General features: G+C 37.3%; 3 protein-coding genes and 1 long non-coding RNA gene across 5 annotated transcripts in view; 3 read left to right on the top strand and 1 right to left on the bottom strand.

Moving 5' to 3' along the window:
* nptnb (neuroplastin b) overlaps positions 1-1535 on the top strand; it is a 78208-nt gene extending 76673 nt beyond the window's left edge. The window contains 2 exon segments of the mRNA NM_205705.1: positions 307-397; positions 469-1535. Coding sequence (NP_991268.1) covers positions 307-367 — 61 coding nt within the window. The 3' untranslated portion in view covers positions 368-397; positions 469-1535.
* Positions 268-19039, bottom strand: si:ch1073-75f15.2. Of its 2 annotated transcripts, none has more exons than XM_068214866.2 (7): positions 16445-19039; positions 14080-14169; positions 9935-10018; positions 8002-8184; positions 5934-6005; positions 3486-3651; positions 268-537 (listed from the first exon to the last, which is right to left on the bottom strand). In XM_068214866.2, exons 1-6 carry the CDS (start codon positions 16583-16585, stop codon positions 3487-3489), a joined length of 735 nt encoding a protein of 244 aa, XP_068070967.1. In that variant the 5' UTR covers positions 16586-19039; the 3' UTR covers positions 268-537; position 3486. The 2 variants fall into 2 exon arrangements, with proteins under 2 accessions (XP_068070967.1, XP_073786249.1); XM_073930148.1 differs by having other exon boundaries at positions 14080-14229; positions 16445-18914.
* Positions 3666-10922, top strand: LOC108179930 (uncharacterized). Its single transcript, XR_012394144.1, has 4 exons — positions 3666-3739; positions 8019-8216; positions 9837-9905; positions 9986-10922. It is a non-coding gene; the product is annotated as an uncharacterized lncRNA (long non-coding RNA).
* The window catches only part of hcn4 (hyperpolarization activated cyclic nucleotide-gated potassium channel 4), a 140672-nt gene continuing 137497 nt past the window's right edge, over positions 18053-21227 (top strand). Inside the window, exon 1 of the mRNA XM_680986.9 lies at positions 18053-19047. Within this exon, the coding sequence (XP_686078.4) occupies positions 18380-19047 (668 nt within the window). The 5' untranslated portion in view covers positions 18053-18379. The remainder of the gene's footprint in view (positions 19048-21227) is intronic.

Below are 21227 nucleotides of genomic sequence, written 5' to 3'. Positions count from 1 at the left end.
CACTCAGGGCTGCTGTTCATACTAATAAAGACGAGATGGGCACTAGTGGGCGGGGCTTTCCCCCTCTGATGACACACACAAAAGGAGAATGTCAATCAGAGTTTTGATCAAGTCTGATTATAACAGATACATGTTTACCATTAGAGGCTGGATATATTGACACACGGCTACCACACAACCCCTAATAAAAGTGATTTTTGCATAAAAACTCCATTTAACTAACCTTATTGTGAAGTGTTAGCATTAAAAACCCAGCTGACTCAAGTGTTATGATGCATGAGTGTGTTTTATTAATCTGTCCACCAGGAAAACAAACTCTACGAACAACCACAAAGACAAAAATGTCCGGCAGCGGAACACCAATTGACCAATGGACCAACACAGAGCAATGCTGAAGGTTTACAATCATACTCAATCTGCTTTTCTAAACCGCCACGCAAACATAGTCTAAACTCCTGCTGTTTCCAGATGACCAACTGCATATCCTGACCAGACGGACGTGTCCAAGGAGAGGAGACGCTCGTGGAGATGCAAATCCTGCCTCGCGAGGTGAAGAAAACAACAATAACCACAGCATTACACTGGCACAAACCTACAATAAAGACTGTCTTAAGTTTGCCTTATTCAGGCTCATGATGTGTGTGAATGCGGACGCTGACGGGGAGGATGAGTTTCCGTGCTGTTGTCGTTGCATATCTTTCTTTTATCATGCCCTCCTGCTGCACTAATTCTTTTTCATATCTACATGTTGTCTCGAATGCATGCAATAACATAATCTAATAAGATTCAGATATCGTTTTCTATCGTTACTTTAGATGGCGTTGCATCCAAATGAATAACCCGTGTGTCTGTTTATGTGTGTGTGTGAGAGAGACAGTGTGTGTGTGTTTTTAAAGAAATTTAAATGGATTAAAAAAAAGAGGATGCGTCAAGATCTTTGTACAGTTTATCATCCAATAAATCAATACTAAAAGGAGGTGTTTTTGTCTTAAACTAGAATGCAAGAATTTTGTGAGTGGCAGAACAGTATTTAATCTTAAAGCTGATATTGTATTAAATGAAATGGATATATGTAACATTTATTTTCTAGAGTTATTTAGACGTCTTGTACATGTGGTGCTGTAAGTGTTCCAATATTACGATAGCATCTGTAAAAAGCAACAGAGTATATATATATATATCTTTGTTTTTTTTTAATAAATAAAAATGTCATATTTCTTTTTAGAGAAGAGATGATTCTTGTACAGCATGGCTATAATCCTATGCAATATGTATTCATATAGACCTACTGACAATTGTAAGTTGGGGCGGGTTTGTTTAATTTCAGAGAATAAAAGCTTTAACGGGACAGTGAGTTAAGGGTGCTTCGCATTTGAAATGCACTGCTGTAGTTGCATGTCAACTCCTGATCAATACAGTGTGTGTGTCAACCTGACAATGGACCAACATACATGGGAGGAAGTGGGTGGAGCTAAAGCCATTACAAACTATGTGAAACCAATTGTTTCCTTTTTCAAAATAAAGGTTCCAAAATACTTCAGTGTCTGTGTGTTTGTCTGAATCAACGTGGGTTTTAAATGATCCTTTGGAAAGGAGTTTTACTAAAGTCGTCCATAAAGTTGTTTCTATGGGCATCCTATAAAGTTTATTTGACTTGGCATTTTGAGCAGTGTGCTAGATTTACACTCACCGGCCACTTTATTAGGTACACCTTACTATTACGGCATTGCCTTCAGAACTGCCTTAATCCTTCATGGCAGAGATTCAACAAGCTACTGGAAATATTCCTCAGAGATTTTGCTCCATATTGACATGATAGCATCACACAGTTGCTTAAGATTTTTCCGCTGCACATTCATGATGCCAATTTTCCATTTCACCACATCCCAAAGGTGCTCAATTGGATTGAGCTCTGGTGACTGTGGAGGCCATTTGAGTACAGTGAACTCATCATCATGTTCAAGAAACCAGTCTGAGATGATTGAGCTTTATGACATGCTGCGTTATCCTGCTGGAAGTAGCCATCAGAAGATGGAGACACTGTGCTCATAAAGGGATGGACATGGTCAGCAGCAATACTCAGGTAGGCTGTGGTGTTGATGCTCAATTGGTACTAATGGACCCAAAGTGTGCCAAGAAAATCTCCCCCACACCATTACACCACCACCAGCAGCCTGAACCACTGATACAAGGCAGGATGGATCCATGCTTTCATGTTGTTGAGGCCAAATTCTGACCCGACCATCCGAATGTGTCAGCAGAAATGGAGACTCATCAGAGCAGCAACGTTTCTCCAATCTTCTATTGTCCAGTTTTGGTGAGTCTGTGTGAATTGTAGCCTCAGTTTCCTGTTCTTAGCTGACAGGAGCGGCAACCGGTGTGCTCTTCTGCTGCTGTAGCCCATCCGCCTCAAGGTTGGCCGTGTTGTGTGTTCAGAGATGCTCTTCTGCAGAGCTCGGTTGTAACGAGTGCTTATTTGAGTTACTGTTGCCTTTCTATCAGCTGGAACCAGTCTGGCCATTCTCCTCTGCCATCAACAAGGCATTTGCGCACACAGAACTGCCGCTCACTGGATATTTCCTCTGTGTCGGGCCATTCTCTGTAAACCCTTGAGATGGTTGTGCGTGAAAATCCCAGTAGATCAGCAGTTTCTGACTGGCACCAACAACCATGCCACATTCAAAGTTGCAACCATGTGTTTGGCTAATTAGAAATTTGTGTTACTGAGCAGTCGGACAGGTGTACCTAATAAAGTGGCCGGTGAGTGTATATTGTATTTAAAATTGTAATGATGTTCTGTTATTTTCTTGTTTATTGTTATTGTTTATTTAATATATTTATTTGTATTATTTTGTTAAATTGTACTATTATTATTATTAGAATTTTTAAATATTAAAAGAAATGCTAATTCAAATTAATAATTCAGTATGATTTTTTTTTAATAATAATGTAATTCAATAGTGTTATATTTCAATTTAGCTAACATTTTTGTTTTTGCATTTCTGGTAATTTAGATTTATGTGTTTTCTTTTTAGGTTTTCATCTAATATATGTTTGTTTTATTGAGCATTATGTCAATTAAAACTAATATCATTATACGCCACCAACATAAAGAAAGAAGAGTCGATTTGAACAATACATGAGGGTTAAGAAGCTTATGACCATTCATAATAATAGGAGTACCACAAATAATATTTTGTATTTCCATTTGCTCAAATAATAAAATGTAAAATACTGTGATAACAGCAGCCAGAAGAGTGAATAATGTTAGATTTACTGTCCTGCCTCAATAAACGCTGCATTAGAAACACCTCTAAGTGGCAATTAATTTTTGTAATTTATATTATATTTGATATAATGCAAATGATAGCTTTATAAATGTATATCATAAAAAATAAGACATTACATTTCTTAAGGAACTAAGATGGTAACTACCATTAAATCCATCCTCACCGTATTGTGAAAAGGATGCATTGTGACTTTACCTCACTCCTGCATGATCTCCTTCAGCTTTTTCTCGACCTCCTCTACGAATGCTGGAAAGGCAGAATCGAGCAGACAGAGGCGCAGTAGAGCCTCCAGGTCTCCAGAGGGCAGCGAGCTCTGATGATACGCCATAGGCAAACACAGCTCACCCTCGCCCAGGAACAGCTGAAGAGGAAGACATCATATATAATGTGCATGAAAAAAACACCACTTCATGCATGACAGCTCAGAGGTCACTTTAAAATATCACAGGGTAAGTCCATTTTTCTTATCCATGGGTTTACAAATAACCTCTATACTTATTAGAGGGCTGGTTTAATGAGGTCAGAAGGTTTGTGGAGTATTTGAATGTGTATATTTATATTTTCCCCCCCTTTTTTCTCCTTGTGTTGTTCACCTGTTTATTATGCTCGAATTTAATATATATGTACTATTATACTAGAGTTAAGCCTTTAAATGTCACTTTAAGCTGAATACTAGTATCTTAAATACTTAAATATCTTAAATTATATATATATATATATATATATATATATATATATATATATATATATATATATATATATATATATATATATATATATATGCAGACACACACACACACACACACACACACACACACACACATAAATATATATATATATATATATATATATACACACACACACACACACACATATATATATATATATATATATATATATATATATATATATATATATATATATATATATATATATATATATATATATATATTTATGTGTGTGTGTGTGTGTGTGTGTATATATATATACATATATATATATATATATATATATACATATATATATATATATATATATATATATATACATATATATATATATATATATATATATATGTATATATATATATATATATATATATATGTATATATATATACACACACACACACACATAAATATATATATATATATATATATATATATATATATATATATATATATATAAACATACAATTATTTTCCTTTTTTTTGTCCTGTTCAACATTTTGTAGTTGTTAACGAATTTCATTTGGTATAATTTGTTGATTATTTTAATGTATTTTTGTTGGTCAGTTATCTACAAAATAACCAAGAATATTTGAGGTGAAGTTCAAAACAAGGTCCTCATATGCTTGAGTGCACAAACTGACAAACTAGCATGTTAAAGAAAATATTAATATAAGAAAAATGACAGTGAAATATTCACAGTGTCAGAGCAGCCTATATTTGTCTAAATAATATTCTGTTAATGACAATCCATATTGCACCCGTCAGTTTCCCTTGTATTAATTTAATAAACTTTATTTGACCACAATGAGCCCGGCTTTACAAACTATTAGCAGCACTTGACGTATTCCCCTCGAAAGAATAACCTCAGTCGGAAGGAAGAAAGAACAGAAACTCTTTATGAGAATAATTTTACGGAGTGATGTACGTTGCGTCTGTGCAGCTGGTTTGCTAAATGAAGCACCTGATGCATCACTGAGACACATCGTGCAGCCCTCCGGTTTCTGCGGACACTTTCAAAACAGCAGCACAAAGAGAAGAAATCCGTGCGTTGAGGATCTGTCCAATGTATCATTGAGTCTTTTCTAATTTAAAGTTTCAGGTAGGCCTACTTTGTGTGTGAAGAGCAGGTAATAACCCTCTCTACTCCAGTGTTGCGAATGCGATCTGCTGATCTAATGACCCAAACGACCCAATCTAATTGCCCAAACGTTTTCGTATGAAGGGGCATAAACCAAATATCATTGAGAACAATGAGCTGAAGGTAAATATACTAAACTAAATTACAATCTAATTGCAGTGGGTAATTTATTTCCTAATGGTTTCATAATATTTTAAAATAAATAGAAAACATTACTTTAAATCAAATTAACTAATGCAGCATAACTGTTTACTCTATTCCTTATTGCATTAAAAACATAAACAATCAGATTTATAACGGTGGAGTTCAATGCTGAATACACTAGTCAAGCAGAGCCTGCCTTTGACTTGATTTGCTCACCAAAGTCTCTGCATTATCAGATTACAGTGCATTTAAATAAAATCAGATTAATTTACACCATTTAATTGAAACATTTCATTTCAGCTAGCTTTTAACAATAAAACAAACAAAGAGTTGCATTAAAATTGAATAGATAATCTTGAAAACATCCCCATCATTCTCAGATAGGATGACTGATCTGAAAGCAAGTCTGTCTAATTTAGAGATCCCCAAACTATGGCTCGCGGGCCAAAGTTGGCCCATAATAATCTTTGAGTTGGCCCGCAAACCGCATAGTTTGGGCATCTCTGAATTAGACAGACTTGCTTTCAGATCAGTGTTATACCTGTGAATGGTGTTATAGCCAAACAGTGTTAACAGCCAAACCGTATAACCAGTCAGTTTGATTTTATAATGTGTTCGGATTAGAGTTATACCTGGGAAAGGTGTTTGATTGACAGCGGCCCCTCAGCAACAGCAGGGGCTGCCCGTGGAGCATCTTCAGGGGCCTGAAGAAGAGACAGAAATAGATCCATTTATTACAGTCTCAGGCCTCACACTGAGGGTCTCGCCAGCCGATCAATACCCTCATTACTAATTGAAAGTCCTGGACCCTGGCGGTGTTTCTCAAGCCTGCTGCGGGCATCGCTGCCACCAGCCAGATTTACACAGTGTTTGTGCTTGTGCGTTCACTATATTTAGAGCTTCAAGTCTGCGTATTTACATTTCAGATCCACAAATAAGCCGCTCAGATGAGGGTGGGATTATTTCTGTCCTGTTTATCTGCCTATTTAATTTCATTATGCGCCAACAGCACCATCTAGTGATGACAAGGACAAATTAACATCAATCATTAGCTCTAATTAAAGGGACAGTGCACCCAAAAATTAAAATGTCATTATCCTTTCCTTAGATTTTACATGTGGTTCATATTCTGATGAATGTTGGGGGAAACCAGCAATAGATATTCACAGTAGAAACGAAAAAGCAAATACAATAAAAAATAACCTTTTAACATTCTTCAGTATATCTGCCTCTGTGAAGTAAACGATGATAGGATTTTTATTTTTTGGGCTTCAACATGACATCAAAACAAATTGTATTTTTTTACTGTCTAATTATTGCATTATTTATTAATTATTGATCTAAACCTAACCCTGTTCTAAGATATTTTTTGCTAAATATTGCTAAATGTCCCATTATATGTTTTAAAAATATTGTTCAAATCATTTCTGCCTTTATATTAGATGCTTGATATATTTCTGCTGGACATAGACAGATGGACAGACAGACAGACGTATAGATATATAGATAGATGGACGGGTGGAAGGATAGACAGACAGATAGATGGATGGATGGATGAACGGATGGACGGATGGACGGACGGATATATAGATAGAGACAGACAGACAGACAGATATATAGATAGATGGACGGACAGGTGGATGGATAGACAGACAGTCAGATAGACATATAGATGGACAGATAGATAGATAGATAGATAGATAGATAGATAGATAGATAGATAGATAGATAGATAGATAGATAGATAGATAGATAGATAGATAGATAGATAGATAGATAGAGAAAGAAAGACACAGAGATAGAAAGACAGATCTTGTTTTAAATAGCACATTTAAATTAAAAAACAAAAATCCTGTTCTACTATACCCTGTTATATATTCTGTGTCGCATTACAAGCACTAGTAGTGAGTCAAGCATGAGTCATTTCAACTGCTTATACTTTGATTCATAAATATAATATGTCCAGATAGACACCATTAGCTAGTTTTCTGCTCAGGTCTTGTTCATTCGCTGACACGTTACACTGAACTTACCTGGAAGCTCACAAGTAATTACCTGCCAGTGGAACTGACCTGCTGGAAACGGCTTAAAAGCCAAGGACAAACCCACTGTCACACTCTCTTATCAGTGCTGGAGGAGGACTGTATACCCAGAGCCACTGCATACACCACCACTACACACAGCTCTCTCTTTAATAGAGAATTCTTCACAGTATTTCCTATAATATTTTTTTTCTTCTGGAGAAAGTCTTATTTGTTTTATTTCGGCTAGATTAAAAGCAGTTTTTAATCTCTTTAAGCCATTTTAAGGTCAATATTATTAGTCCCCTTAGGCAATATTAGTGTTTGATTGTCTCCAGATCAAACCACTGTTATACAATGACTTGCCTAATTACCCTAACTTTACCCTAATTAACCTAGTGAAGCCTTTAAATGTCACTTTAAGCTGTATACTCGTGTCTTGAAGAATATTTAGTTTAATATTATGTGCTGTTATCATGGCAAAGATAAAATAAATCAGTTATTAGAGATGAGTTATTAAAACTGTTATGTTTAAAAATGTGTTGGGAAAATCTTCTTACCGTTAAACAGAACTTACAATACACAGGAGGACTCATAACTCTGACTTCAGTTGTATGTATTATTCTTCTTATCTGTAGATGGATGAAGTCTGTGTGTTTTGTTGGGTTGTGTGTGTAACCTGTGGCTGCTGTGCAGATGTTCTGGGTTCTGCGGGATCAGATGGAGCAGCAGGTGCAGGTGTGGTCAGATGCTTCTGGACGGGAACATAATCCTGTAGCTTCCTCACAGCTTTACTGCAGAAATCTGCTGCTTCTTCACGACTGCTGCCATCAAACTGCAGTCGGATCAGACGGCTCTCTCCCTTACAGATTCACAGAACAACGAAAAATGAAAGTTACGTGAACAACATACAAGTTCATATTTGGATTTTCACATGGGGAAATGGCATGGGTGGGTTAGTGGTTAGCACTGTCACCTCTCAGCAAGAAGGTCGCTGGTTTGAGTCCCGGCTGGGTCAGTTGGCGTTTCTGTGTAGAGTTTGCATGTTCTTCATGTGTTGGGTTTGGGTCCGGTTTTCCCCAGTACAAACACATGCACTATAGATAAATTGATTAACTAAATTGGCCGTAGTGTTTCAGTGTGTGTCATTGTACACTGTAAAAAAATAAATCTGTAAAATTTACGGTAAAAACACGGCAGCTGTGGTTGCCAGTACTTTACCGTTAAAAACACGGTACAAACCGTAAAAGTAATTTTTCATTTTTACGGTTAATTACTGTATTTTATTAAGTTATAGAGGTAATATGTCCGTATATATTAAGGAAACATACCATTAACCAGATTACGGATTTGTACTGTAGCATTTTTACAGTTTTTTACCGTTGAAATCACGGGCATTTTTTACAGTGTAAGTGTGTATGGTTTCCCACTGGGTATAGATACAGAACACTTCGCCATTTGCAGCCACCAAATTATTTTAATAGGTACTGTTAGAAATGCATCATCATTAGATGGGAAGGAAGAAGGAAGGATTGATGGTGGGAGAGAGGATAGATGGAGGATGGAAGGATGGATGGATTAATGGAGGAAGGATGGATAGATGCATAAGGGAATAAAGGATGGATGGATGGTTAGATACTTATGTAAGGATGGATGAAGGAAGGAAGGAGGGAGGATGGATAGATGGAGGATGGATGGATAGATGGATGAAAAAATGGATGGATGGATGAAGGTATAGATAGTTAAGATATTTAGATTAAGGATGGATGAAGGAAGGATGGAGGGAGGGAGGGAGGGAAAAAAGGAAAAAATAATGAATGGATGGATGGATGGGTAGATACTTAGATAAGGATGGATGAAGAAAGGGAGGAGGGATGGATGGATAGAAGAAGGAAGGAAGCATGGATAGGTAGATACTTAGATAAGGAGGAAGGAAAGATGGATGGATGGATAGATGGAGGAAGGGAGGACAGATGGATGGATAGAGGAAGGAAGGAAGGATAGGTAGATACTTAGATAAGGTGGAAGGAAAGATGGATGGATGGATGGATGGAGGAAGGATGGATGAATAGATAAAGAGATACTTATATAAAGATGGATGAAGGAAAAAAGATAGAGGGAGGAAGCATGGATGAATAGAGGAAGGAAGGAAGGAAGGAAGGAAGGAAGGAAGGAAGGAAGGAAGGAAGAAAGGATGAATGGATAGATAGATTCTTCGATAAAGATGGAGGGAGGAAGGATGGATGGACAGAGATAGTAATTTTGCACGACACAATATTTTCTGGTTGGATTTCCGCCTGCCTTTCCTATATGAACTCAGGTAGAGGCTTGTTTTTCAACAAATGCATTAGTATTCATGAAGTGGGAATCTCTTGGTCAAAAGACATGTTGGAGAAGAGATAATTAGCTTAATTAAGAAGACACACCACTTGTCTTTGAGCTGTACGTTGGAGGTCATTCATAAGCGCTTATTTTTTAACTATTTGCATATTTAATTTATTTATTGTTTTCAAGGACGAGGAGGCGGGGAAATGCCTTTAGGACAGCACGAGCACATGAGGATCCTCCTGTGTCTGACGCCTGGTAAACTGCAGATCAAGGATCATTCTCACCTTCATTGCAATGTTGAACAGCAAACTGTCTGATTTATGCTGGATTTTCAGGAAGCTCTGGGCATTAAGCAGAGAAAAGCCCTCCTACAAACAGAAGAAAACAGGAGCACACATCATCATTATCCAGCAGAGACTGATTTAATAGGATTATATCAGGCTGAAAACACATCATATAAGCAGAACAGCATGAACCTGCCATCAGCAGCCTCCTCCAGGGTTTCCATTAGAACATAACAGAGAATGGTTCTGTAGTTTCTGCCAAAACCATGAATTGAGCGATCAATTAATGTTTTACACATCTACATTTTAATCTTCTAGAGAAAATGTTTTTTTATTAATGCAAAAGCTACAATGCAAATGCAGGAATGCTATGCATGTGAAGTGTGCTTGTGTATATACAGTTGAGGTCAGAATTATTCACCCCCTTTTAATTTTGATTTTCTTTTTTAAATATTTCCTAAATTATGTTTAACAGAGCAAGGAAATTTTCACAGTATGTCTGATAATATTTTTTTCTTCTGGAGAAAGTCTTATTTGTTTTATTTCAGCTAGAATAAAAGCAGTTATTAATTTTATAAAAGCCATTTTAAGGTCAATATTATTAGCCCCTTAAGCTATATTTTTTCTCGATAGTCTACAGAACAAACCATCATTATACAATAACTTGCCTAATTACCCTAACCTGCCTATAGTTAACCCAATTACCCTAGTGAAGCCTTTAAATGTCACTTTAAGCTGTATAGAAGTGTCTTGAAGAATATCTAGTCTAATATTATTTACTGTCATCATGACAAAGAGAAAATAAATCAGTTATTAGAAATGATTTATTAACACTATTATGTTTAGAAATGTGCTGAAAATAAAATCTGCTCTCCGTTAAACAGAAATTGAGGGAAAAATAAACAGGGGGGCTAATAATTTTGACCAGCTGTATACTGAAATTTTCCTTCAGTGCCTCCATTCTAAAATAAAGCAGCTTCTCCATTGAGCATACAGTATTTTTGCTATTACACAAGGACGTCAGAAGAGGGCTCTAATAACAACCTCTGTGCATGACTATCACGTTCACTATGACACAGGCAATATCAACCAGGATTTTATTATAGCTCTACTATTATTACTAGTACTAGAACTTTAAGATTTAGCATTAGTATACTTCTTTTTAAACTAAATATAATTTTAGCTTACTTCTTTAAAGTGTACATCCAAAATCATTCATTCATTTTCTTTTCGGCTTAGTCTCTTTATTAATCAGGGGTTGCCACAGCGGAATGAACCACCAATTTATCCAGCATATGTTTTACGCAGCCCAAATCTAAAAACGTTATTTTAGACTACTTGTGCACTTGAAGTGTACACTTAAAAGTATATTTTATTCACTACAAGAGAGCCTATTTAGACAGAAGAGGTCTTCAATAAGTATACTACTAGTACATACTCTAGTTAATATGTGAAGTATAGTTAAAATATACTTCTACAGTACTTAAGTAATACAGTGAACTTTTCTTATGGGCAAACATCTAATTAATCAGTCTATTACGTTCTTTGATTTTTCACACAATTAAGATGTGGATAAGTGGATAAGGTTAAAACAATTATCTTTGTATATATGTGATATACAGTGCTCAGCATATATGCGTGCACCCCTCACAAATCTCTTTTAAATTCATATTATTAATAGGAAGCTCTACAATATTATATTTGTCTATATACATTAGATTAGTCAGCACTGAAGCCAAATCTGGAGTTTATCTAACATAATAACTTACGATAGCAACCAAAAAACTAGCATAGCCGAAATTATGTTAGAAATACATTATATTTATTGTATAGAAATATAATAAATACAAATTAAAAAAAGAGAAAAATCAAGAGAAGCAAAAAATTTAGTTGACATTTTTTAGGTTGTAATTTTCTTTTTTTTTGTGCAATATTTTGCTTGAATTTAATTGTGATATCTTTCCATTTCTAAATATGTTTGATGACTTAAATATTATTTTAATAAAGATATCTGTTTAATAAATCTGTTGAAATCCACCAAAATACACTGCCCATATTCACTGAGAAATGGAGGAAAATATTCATTTTTCAAAATGGGCTGTACTCAATTCTGCTGAGCAGCACTGTATATATATGTACATAGTGCTCAGCATAAATGAGCATACCCCACACAGATATCTCTTTAAAATTAATATTTTGTAGTGCTTGCTTTATATGAAATAATATATTTGTGCATTAGACATTAGATTAGTCAGTATCAAAGCCAAAAACTGAAACTAATCTAATAAAAAATCTAATAAAATAAAGATCACAGTCCAAAAACTAGTACTCTCAAATTAATATGTTTGTGGAAACTGTTAAGCTGCTTTGACGCTGTATAAATAAACATGACTTGAATTTCAAAAAAATTAAATAAAAATTAATGAAAAAGAAAAAATCAAGAGAAACATAAAAAAATACAATTTTGTAGTTTTTATTTTTCTATTTTTGCAATAACTTCTTTGAATTGACATGCATTATCTTTCAATTACTAGCAATTTTAGGGGGGCAAACTCTGTTTTAATTAATATTACTGTTTAATCAAATAGTTTTGTCTAAATGCACCAACACTTGTCAGCTATGATCACTGAGAAATGGATAAAAATATTCATTTTCAAAAGTAATGTGTATTTACATTATGGCCATACACCCAAAGTGCTTTACAATCATGAGAGGAGTCTCTTCACACCACCACCAATGTGCAGTTCCACTTGGATGATGCGACGGCAGCCACAGGACAACGGCGCCAGTGCTTCACCACACACCAGCTATTGGTGGAGTGGAGAGACAGTGATAGAGCCAATTCAGTGGAAGTTGAAGATTGGGAGGCCATGATCCTAAGGGCCATTAGAGGGAATTTGGCCAGGACACCTTTACCAGAAGTGCCATGGGATTTTTTTAATGACCACAGAGAGGCAGCACTTCGGTTTAATCTCTCATCTGAAATCCAGCGCTCACTGATAGTATATTGCCCCCTTCACTATACTGGGGCGTTACGCCCCATTCACACGGGGCTTCAGCGTCAAAGCCTGACTGAAGTTGTGTCTGAAATTGGGGCTAAAGCGATCTTCATAGCAGCGTCAGCCAATGAAATTCAGTCAGCAGTAGGCCACTGTCTAGCTGGTGTATTTGCTATTTGCATACAGCGATCTGATTGGCTGATGCTTCTGTCGGCGCTTAAAAAGTTGAGCTAGTCCCAACTTCTGCAGCCTCTGAAGCGGCGCCGATAGATCCACAATGTTGACGCTGACGCCCCGTGTGAATAGGGCGTCAGGACTCACACAGACCACAGGTTGAGCGCCCCCTGCTGGCCTCACTAACACCACTTCCAACAGCAACCTAGTTTTCCCATGTGGTCTCCCATCCAGGTACTAACCGGGCTCAGTCCTGCTCAGCTTCAGTGAGTAGCTGGTCTTGGGCTGCAGGGTGATATGGCTGTGGCCAAATATATAAAAAAATATATATAGACTGTATAAATGCAAGTAAAGAATGATTAAATGGTGTTTAGATCAAAAACACTTCAGTGATTATAAATAAAGTCTTGAATCACATTCGACGACAATATTTCAAATGTATTCATTCACTCGTTTTGGAGGCTACTTTGTAAACTGGTGTTTATAGAGATTACAGACACATCTCCATAACCGAACGTCAGTCCCTGCACTGGAAATCACCCAATGCTTTGCTCTGGATGGATGCACTGCCTCGTCTGGCTTCTCTGTTCGGCAGACGAGCTGGAAATGTGACTCATTTTCCAAATGCAGCTCCATGAGGAGCCAGAGACTATTGTGGCCACGAGTCCAAGATTGAGGCTTATTGTTGGGAGATATCCGAAGCACTCAGCCTGGCAATCCCTGAGGGACAGCAACAGGCCCAGCGGGACGGGAAAGGGATTATGCTGTTCTTTCTGCGGGGTGAAAAGAAATACGGTCAAGCTCTTATGATGGGCTCAGTGGAACCTGCGCTATCCTGACCCTGCACTTAAAGCCTGATGGGAAGAAGAGTGTCGGCGGCTTAGAGAGTGCCATTTCATGGCCAAAAAAAACCCTAAACAAAAACATTTATTGGTCACTAGACGGATCCTGTGTGAATTTATATAATCTTACCAAGAGTTCCTGGCCTTTAGATACTAGCAGATGACCTGAGCCCAGAATATTCAGCTCCAGCTGGCCAGCGCTTTCACTGGACTCAAAAACCTGAAACATAAACTCTGAGATCAGTCCAGAATATAACAGACTTGATGATGATGAACTTTCCTGAAACAGATAAACAGACACTGGAAATACCCAGTATTTACTTCACAATGCACTAGTAACCACCACAAACACCCAACATCCATATAAAGAGATAGTTCAACCAAAAAATTAATGATTTCTATGGAAGTCAATGGTTACACGCTTCCAACTTTCTTGATTTAAATATCTTCTATTTTATTTAACAGAAAAAAAAGTAAAGTGTGAGTAAACAATGGAAGAATCGTCAATTTTGAATGAACTATCCCTTTAACGTCATCGTAGCAAGCATTCATAACACCCTGCATTCACCTAACAACACCCTAGCAACTACATTAAACTTACTTATTTAGCATTTACTCATTTATCCAAAGTGACTTAGAAGTGAGCAACCATTCAAAAACCCTGCATTTACCTAACAGTGCACTAATAACCAATATTCTATAGTCTTTGTAACCACCCTAAAACACCCAACATCCATATAAAGCATAGGCCTCAAACTTGACTCCTGAAGGGCCGCAGCTCTGCACAGTTTTGCTCCAACCCTATCAAACACAGCTGATCCATGTAACGGAGGTGTTTAAAAGAGTCATGAACACCTTCATTGGTTTGGCTGTGTTTGATCAGGGTTGGAGCAAAACTGTGCAGAGCTGCGGCCCTCCAGGAGTCAAGTTTGAGGCCTATAATTTAAAGGGATAGTTGAACCAAAACTGAAAATATACTGTTTACTCACCGCATGTAGTTACTGTATACACCTTTATTACTTTGTTTCTTCTGTTCAACACAAAATAAGATATTTTGAAGAAAGCTGAATACTGTGCAAGTCAATGGTTACAGGTTTCCAGCTTTCAACTTTCGTCAAAATATCTTCTTTTGTGTTTAACAGGAGAAAGAAACTCATAACTAGTAAAGTGTGAGTAAATGATGGGAAAATTTTTGGGTGAACTATCCGTTTAACGACGTTGCAGCAAGCATTCAAAACACCCTGCATTTACCTAACAACGCCCTAGCAACCATCTACATTACATTTACTTTTTTTTTATTTAAAGTGACTTAGAAGTGAGTAACCATCCAAAAACCCTGCATTTACCTTACAGTGCACTAGTAACCTATATTCTATAGTCTTTGTAACCACCCCAAACACCCAACATCCATATAAAGCATACAGTAGGTCTCAAGCTCAATTCCTGAAGGGCCGCAGCTCTGCACAGTTTTGCTCCAACCCTATCAAACACAGCTGATCCATGTAACGGAGGTGTTTAAAAGAGTCATGAACACCTTCAATGGTTTGACTGTGTTTGATCAGGGTTGGAGCAAAACTGTGCAGAGCTGCGGCCCTCCAGGAGTCAAGTTTGAGGCCTATAATTTAAAGGGATAGTTGAACCAAAACTGAAAATATACTGTTTACTCACCGCATGTAGTTACTGTATACACCTTTATTACTTTATTTCTTCTGTTCAACACAAAGTAAGATATTTTGAAGACAGCTGAATACTGTGCAAGTCAATGGTTACAGGTTTCCAGCTTTCAACTTTCGTCAAAATATCTTCTTTTGTGTTTAACAGAAGAATCTCATAACAAGTAAAAGGTGAGCAAATGATTGAAGAATCGTCATTTTGGGGTGAACCATCCCTTTACTAACGTTATAGCAAGCATTTAAAACACCCTGCACTTTATTAAACAACGCTCTATAGCAACTATCTATATTATATTTACTCATTTAGCAGTCCATTTTATCCAGAGTGACTTAGAAGTGAGCCATACATGACAATATATATGGAAGTGAGGAAACATCTAAAACACCCAGCATTTACTTAACGGCACCCTAGCAACCACTCAAAACACCCAACATCTTCTTAAGAACACCTTAGCAAACACCCTGAACACTAATAACACACTAAATAAGAGTGAAGTTTGATGGATGATTTCAGCTAAAGCAATACTGAGTAATACTGACTTTAAACAAATGTGTTTTATAATTGTGGTTTTATTAGTTATACTAATAGCTATGTCTGTCATCTTGTCAAGTTAAACTTGTTCTCCTTTTTAGAAGCACCAACAATTTTAAACTAACTTGTAAAAAAGCATTAACATTGGAGTTTGTATACTGAAATATATGAATAAATTAATAAAAAATATTAAAATTTTAAAACGAGATTGTCCCGTTGTCCCTTCCGTTGATTTGCCCGCGGGCGGCAAAATAAAGGGCGGGGCTCTTATTTCAGTTCTCCTCACTCACCTTCCACGCGCTGTTATCACCTGAGGTCTTCGGTTTTGCTTTTCCCGAGGGCAGAAATCGTCCGTATCGCCGTAGTTTCCATACACAGCCAGCAATAGTCGTGTTTTTGGCTTGTTCTTTGTGTGAACAATCACCTTCCATGCTCGCGTTTATTTCCGAGAACAACGTGAGTAAAACGGATGAATAAAAAATGAAGATGGAGGCGGAGGATTAAATGACTGACGGTTAAGTTTTGAATCGCGTACTAATAACGTTAACTTACAGAAATATAAACAGAACTGTGCTGTTCTTGGTGTAAATACACAGAGTGTCCGTGTATATATAACAGGAAGATGGTAAACCGACGAATAAAGGCGTAACTCGCAAGCCTTAGAAAGTTAATTAGCAGTTGATATTTGTATTGCTAAACGCGCACAGTGCGCATGCGTGAAGGTGGCTGCTCGATATGGGGCTCAGGAATAATGCTGATAACCTGTTTATTTTAAAACAATTCCAGATAAATAGCAATTAATACATTGATTTTAGTGGCGGAAATGTCACTGTATATACATGTATGCATGTTGTAAACAGAATAAGACCATTTAGGAGTTTTAATATTTCACATTTTTGTTATATTGTTGCTTTGATTATTGTTTTCATTTGTAAATTGCTGTGGAATAAAAATGCCAAATATTAACATTATTACATATAATAATAATAATAATGGTGATGCAGAAGGTAATGCTGTTGCCTTTCAGCAAGAAGATAGCTTGTTCGAGCCGGGTCAGTTGGCGTTTCTAAGTGGAGTTTGCATGTTCTCCCCGTGTTCGCGTGGGTTTTCTCCAGGCGCTCCGGTTTTCCAAAGACATGTGCTATAGGGGAATTGGATAAGCTAAAATTGCCGTAGTGTGTGAATGAGTGTATGGGTGTTTCCCAGTGGTGGGTTGCAGCTGGAAGGGCATCCGCTGCGTAAAACGTGCTGGATAAGTTGGCGGTTCATTCCGCTGTGGCGACCCCAGATTGATAAAGGGACTAAGCCGAAAAGAAATTGAATAACAATAATAATTTGTTGAAATAGTTTTTGGTGTAAAGCGAACGATTTTCATTTCCCCCAATCTTTTTTTCACTACTTTAATTAATTATTTAAACTAAATTGATTTTGCGAACGCTTATTTTCAAGGATAAAAGTAGCATTTCTGCCAAACTTAGTCAATTTTCACTGTATAGAGTTTAAAAACAAAAATGCCAGCAGTATAGTTTAATAATGTAAATTATTTAGTGAAATATGTTTAAGTTCTTTACCAAATCACAACCAATAAGAGCTTGTCAATTTTTAATGGGTTTTTAACACCTGTCGGTAGCTCCGTAACATATGTGAACGCTTTCAATGTGAATTTTGTATATTTAAAAATATATTAAGTTGTAAGTTAAATAATGATTATCAAAATAGGCGATTTGCAATGATAAAGACCCCCTGCCTGTTGAGTTGTGTGTAAGAAGCCCCCGAGGAGGAGCGCGTAAAGGGTTAGTTAGGTGTCGGGGACCTGACACTGAGTGGGTGGGCTGAGCAGCCGCTCTCGCTTCTATGGCAACCCGATAGATCAGCATCAGCATGAATATTCACGGATCAGAGCGACTCGGGACGGCGGACGGCGGTGATGTCAGCGGTGCCCGGCTGATGTGGGCTCCTGGATCGCGGGTGTTTGCTTGTGATTGACAGCCAACGGGGATCCTGAGGGTCCGTGACCTCCGCGCGCGCGTCACACGTGAATCCGCGAGACTCGCAGTCAGTGCCTTGAAGCTGGAGGCGAATTTGGGCAGCCAGGTAGCCTATAATGCGCTGTGGCATGTGCAGGTGGGTTTGACCCTTCAGACTGTGGTGCACGGTGGCAGTAATTACACCCAAACTGGATTCGTTTGTCATTGAGTTGATCGCGCACCCGCTTCAATGTCATAATGGACAGGTTGCATTCGTCCATGCGTAAAAGGCTCTACAGTTTGCCACAGCACATCGGGCAGAAAGCGTCCATCATGGGTGATGCTGAAGACTCAGACAAGGACACCCGGAGGAAAAGCATCCGGATGAAGCCTTTACCGACCAGCGGGGAGATTAAAAGCGGAGAATCCGCGATCATGGAGACGGACATCGGGAGACCCGTGAAGACCAGCTCCAACGGGGACTGCCGGAGGTTCCGCGGCAGCCTTTCGTCCATCACCAGTCGGCACGTCCACGACTCGGATGTAGCCGAGGAAAGGCGTCTGATCACGGACGGAGAGGTCACTCCTAGCGAGGAGAGCCCTCCTGGAGCCGCGGGTGGCGGCGCGGAGCCCGGTGCGCAGAGCGGCGGGGGAGGCGGAGAGGAAGCCGCCGGTTCGAGCCAGCATCAGGGCATCCCGGATCAGCAGGCTGGCTTTATTAAGCTGGAAGGCATCGAGCAGATACTGCCGGACGACGAGAGGTATTATCAAGCGGGCTTCATGCACAGGCAGTTCGGGGCGATGCTGCAGCCGGGGGTCAACAAGTTTTCCCTGAGGATGTTTGGGAGCGAGAAGGCGGTGGAGCGGGAGCAGGAACGGGTCAAATCCGCCGGCTTCTGGATTATTCACCCCTACAGCGATTTCAGGTAACAGTGTTTCACTAAACACATCTGGAAATATCAGTGCTGCGATGTGAGAAAATAATGATGGTGTACTACTGACCCCCCAAAACTTACAAACATATGATGTTAGTAATGTCGAGGCAGAATCAGTGAGGAAGAAAATCAAAAGGCTTTTAAAGGAGGATGACTGATGCACTTCAATTCAAGTTTATTTGTAAGCATTATTCACAATATTATTGTTTCAAAGCATCTTAAAAGTTAAGGTTATTACTTGTGCTAAAGTGCATCAATTGTTTAATTTTGTTAAATAAAACTAAATGCTCTTCTTGATTTTCTTGATTAAAAAAACATTTTATTTACTGCAGCATCATTCAAATTGTTAGAACTAAAATAGTTAACCTGATATATATTATAAAACCGTTATTAATTTTAAAGCAACTTTTGAGTTTGCATTAGTTTATGCATTTCGTCACCAATTGCAATTATAAGGTTCTCTCTGAGTTCTGAATGATTTTGAGATAATGAGCTTTAAAGTTTTTAGCAAACAGTATGAGTGTAACATTTGTATTTGAAATAAAGTCTCAATATAAACAACTTAAAAATATCCCATAATGTAAATTAGTTGCCATTTAATCAGAATGTCAGTAACTCAATTTCGACAAAAATGTCAGATAGAACCTTATAATTTTAAGGTGATGATTTTTCGTTTTTACTTGCAAATATTATTTCATAAAGACTGTTTATATATATATATATATATATATATATATATATATATATATATATATATATATATATATATATATATATATATATATATATAGATAGGGACATGTTAGCTAATGCATTATCTAAACAAAACTTAATGCAAAGATATTCCCGTCTTTTGCTTATTTTTTATTTAAAATATATATATTTTCCTCCATCTAAGTGTGATTTTTTTATTTATTTTTTTTTACAGCCATTTTGCAACATAGCAAAGCATAACTCTCCCTGCTGAGAGTAGAAGTGCTTTATGCGTGCATTTTGCATGAAATCCAGACACTCTCTCTTTATTAATTAAGATGTGTCCTTGGGGATGACATTGACTCTATAGATTTGATATGTTCAGTCTGTTTAATACACACTGGTTTATTTCCCTCAGGCTTCATTTGCGAGTGACGCTGAAGCAGATTCACGCTCTGGTCACCCTTCAAAAAAAAAAAAAAAAGGCAAACAGTTTAAGCCGATAAATAATTGTTAGATTATTTCCCAGTGCATCTATTTAGCTTTGACATGCACGCGGTTGTTCTGGGCTAATGGGGTAAATGCATATTCAGAAAGGCTGTGCTGTGGATGTGTGTGTTTTGGGTTGTATGTATTTTACACACTGTTTTCATTCATGAATTGGTAGCATGTGTATCTCAGAGAGCAGGGTTAACAGCAAACCCACCCCTCCGGAGACACGGCTGCTGTTTGTCTTGTTTACCTATTGATCCTGAGAAGATGCTTTTATTCTGCTCGACATTATGAAATCACAGCGCTGTTCCTGGAGGATATGAAAGGCAGAGTGGGAATAGACTGATATAATATGAGGTGGCTGAGTAGTGTGTGTGTGTGCTTGGAGAGAAAGTTTTAGTTTTTTGTTTTCGTCAGCGCTTTTTGTGATTTGAAAGTTATGTGGAATCATATTTTTAAGTTGGTCAGTGAGCATTGATATGATGTCTTACATTTACTGAGACCTAACTAAAGGTAGATTGATTTAAACACTGTAAAAATATTTAATTTATATGCTGAAAAATATTACTAGACTGTTCTAGAAAAAACAAACATTTTTATTTTTTATTTATTATTATTTTTTTTTGCAAAATGCTGAAAAATAACAGAAACAATTTACATTCAAATATGGCTTATAATTGATTAATTTCATTGAAATTAATGTGAATAAACTATAAATGTAGCAATTTTAATAAATCTAACAATATTGTCTAATTTAGAATCTATATATCTATATCTCCGCTTGTTAAGTGTGACGTCACGCGAAGTGACTTCCGAGTCCAAGCGCTCTATTCAACTGAATGGGGAGACTCATGAAATGGTAATAATAAACGTTTACAAAGCGACTTAATGCTTTCGAAAATCATGATCGCAGTATATATGTCCATGCCTGTTATCCGATGGCCAGAAAGTGATTCATTGTTTTATAAATTGTTAAATTTTTGGTA

This window comes from Danio rerio, chromosome 18 (assembly GCF_049306965.1).
Source record: "Danio rerio strain Tuebingen ecotype United States chromosome 18, GRCz12tu, whole genome shotgun sequence".
NCBI classification, from domain to species: domain Eukaryota; kingdom Metazoa; phylum Chordata; class Actinopteri; order Cypriniformes; family Danionidae; genus Danio; species Danio rerio.
This window is presented reverse-complemented; position numbering and strand designations above follow the sequence as displayed.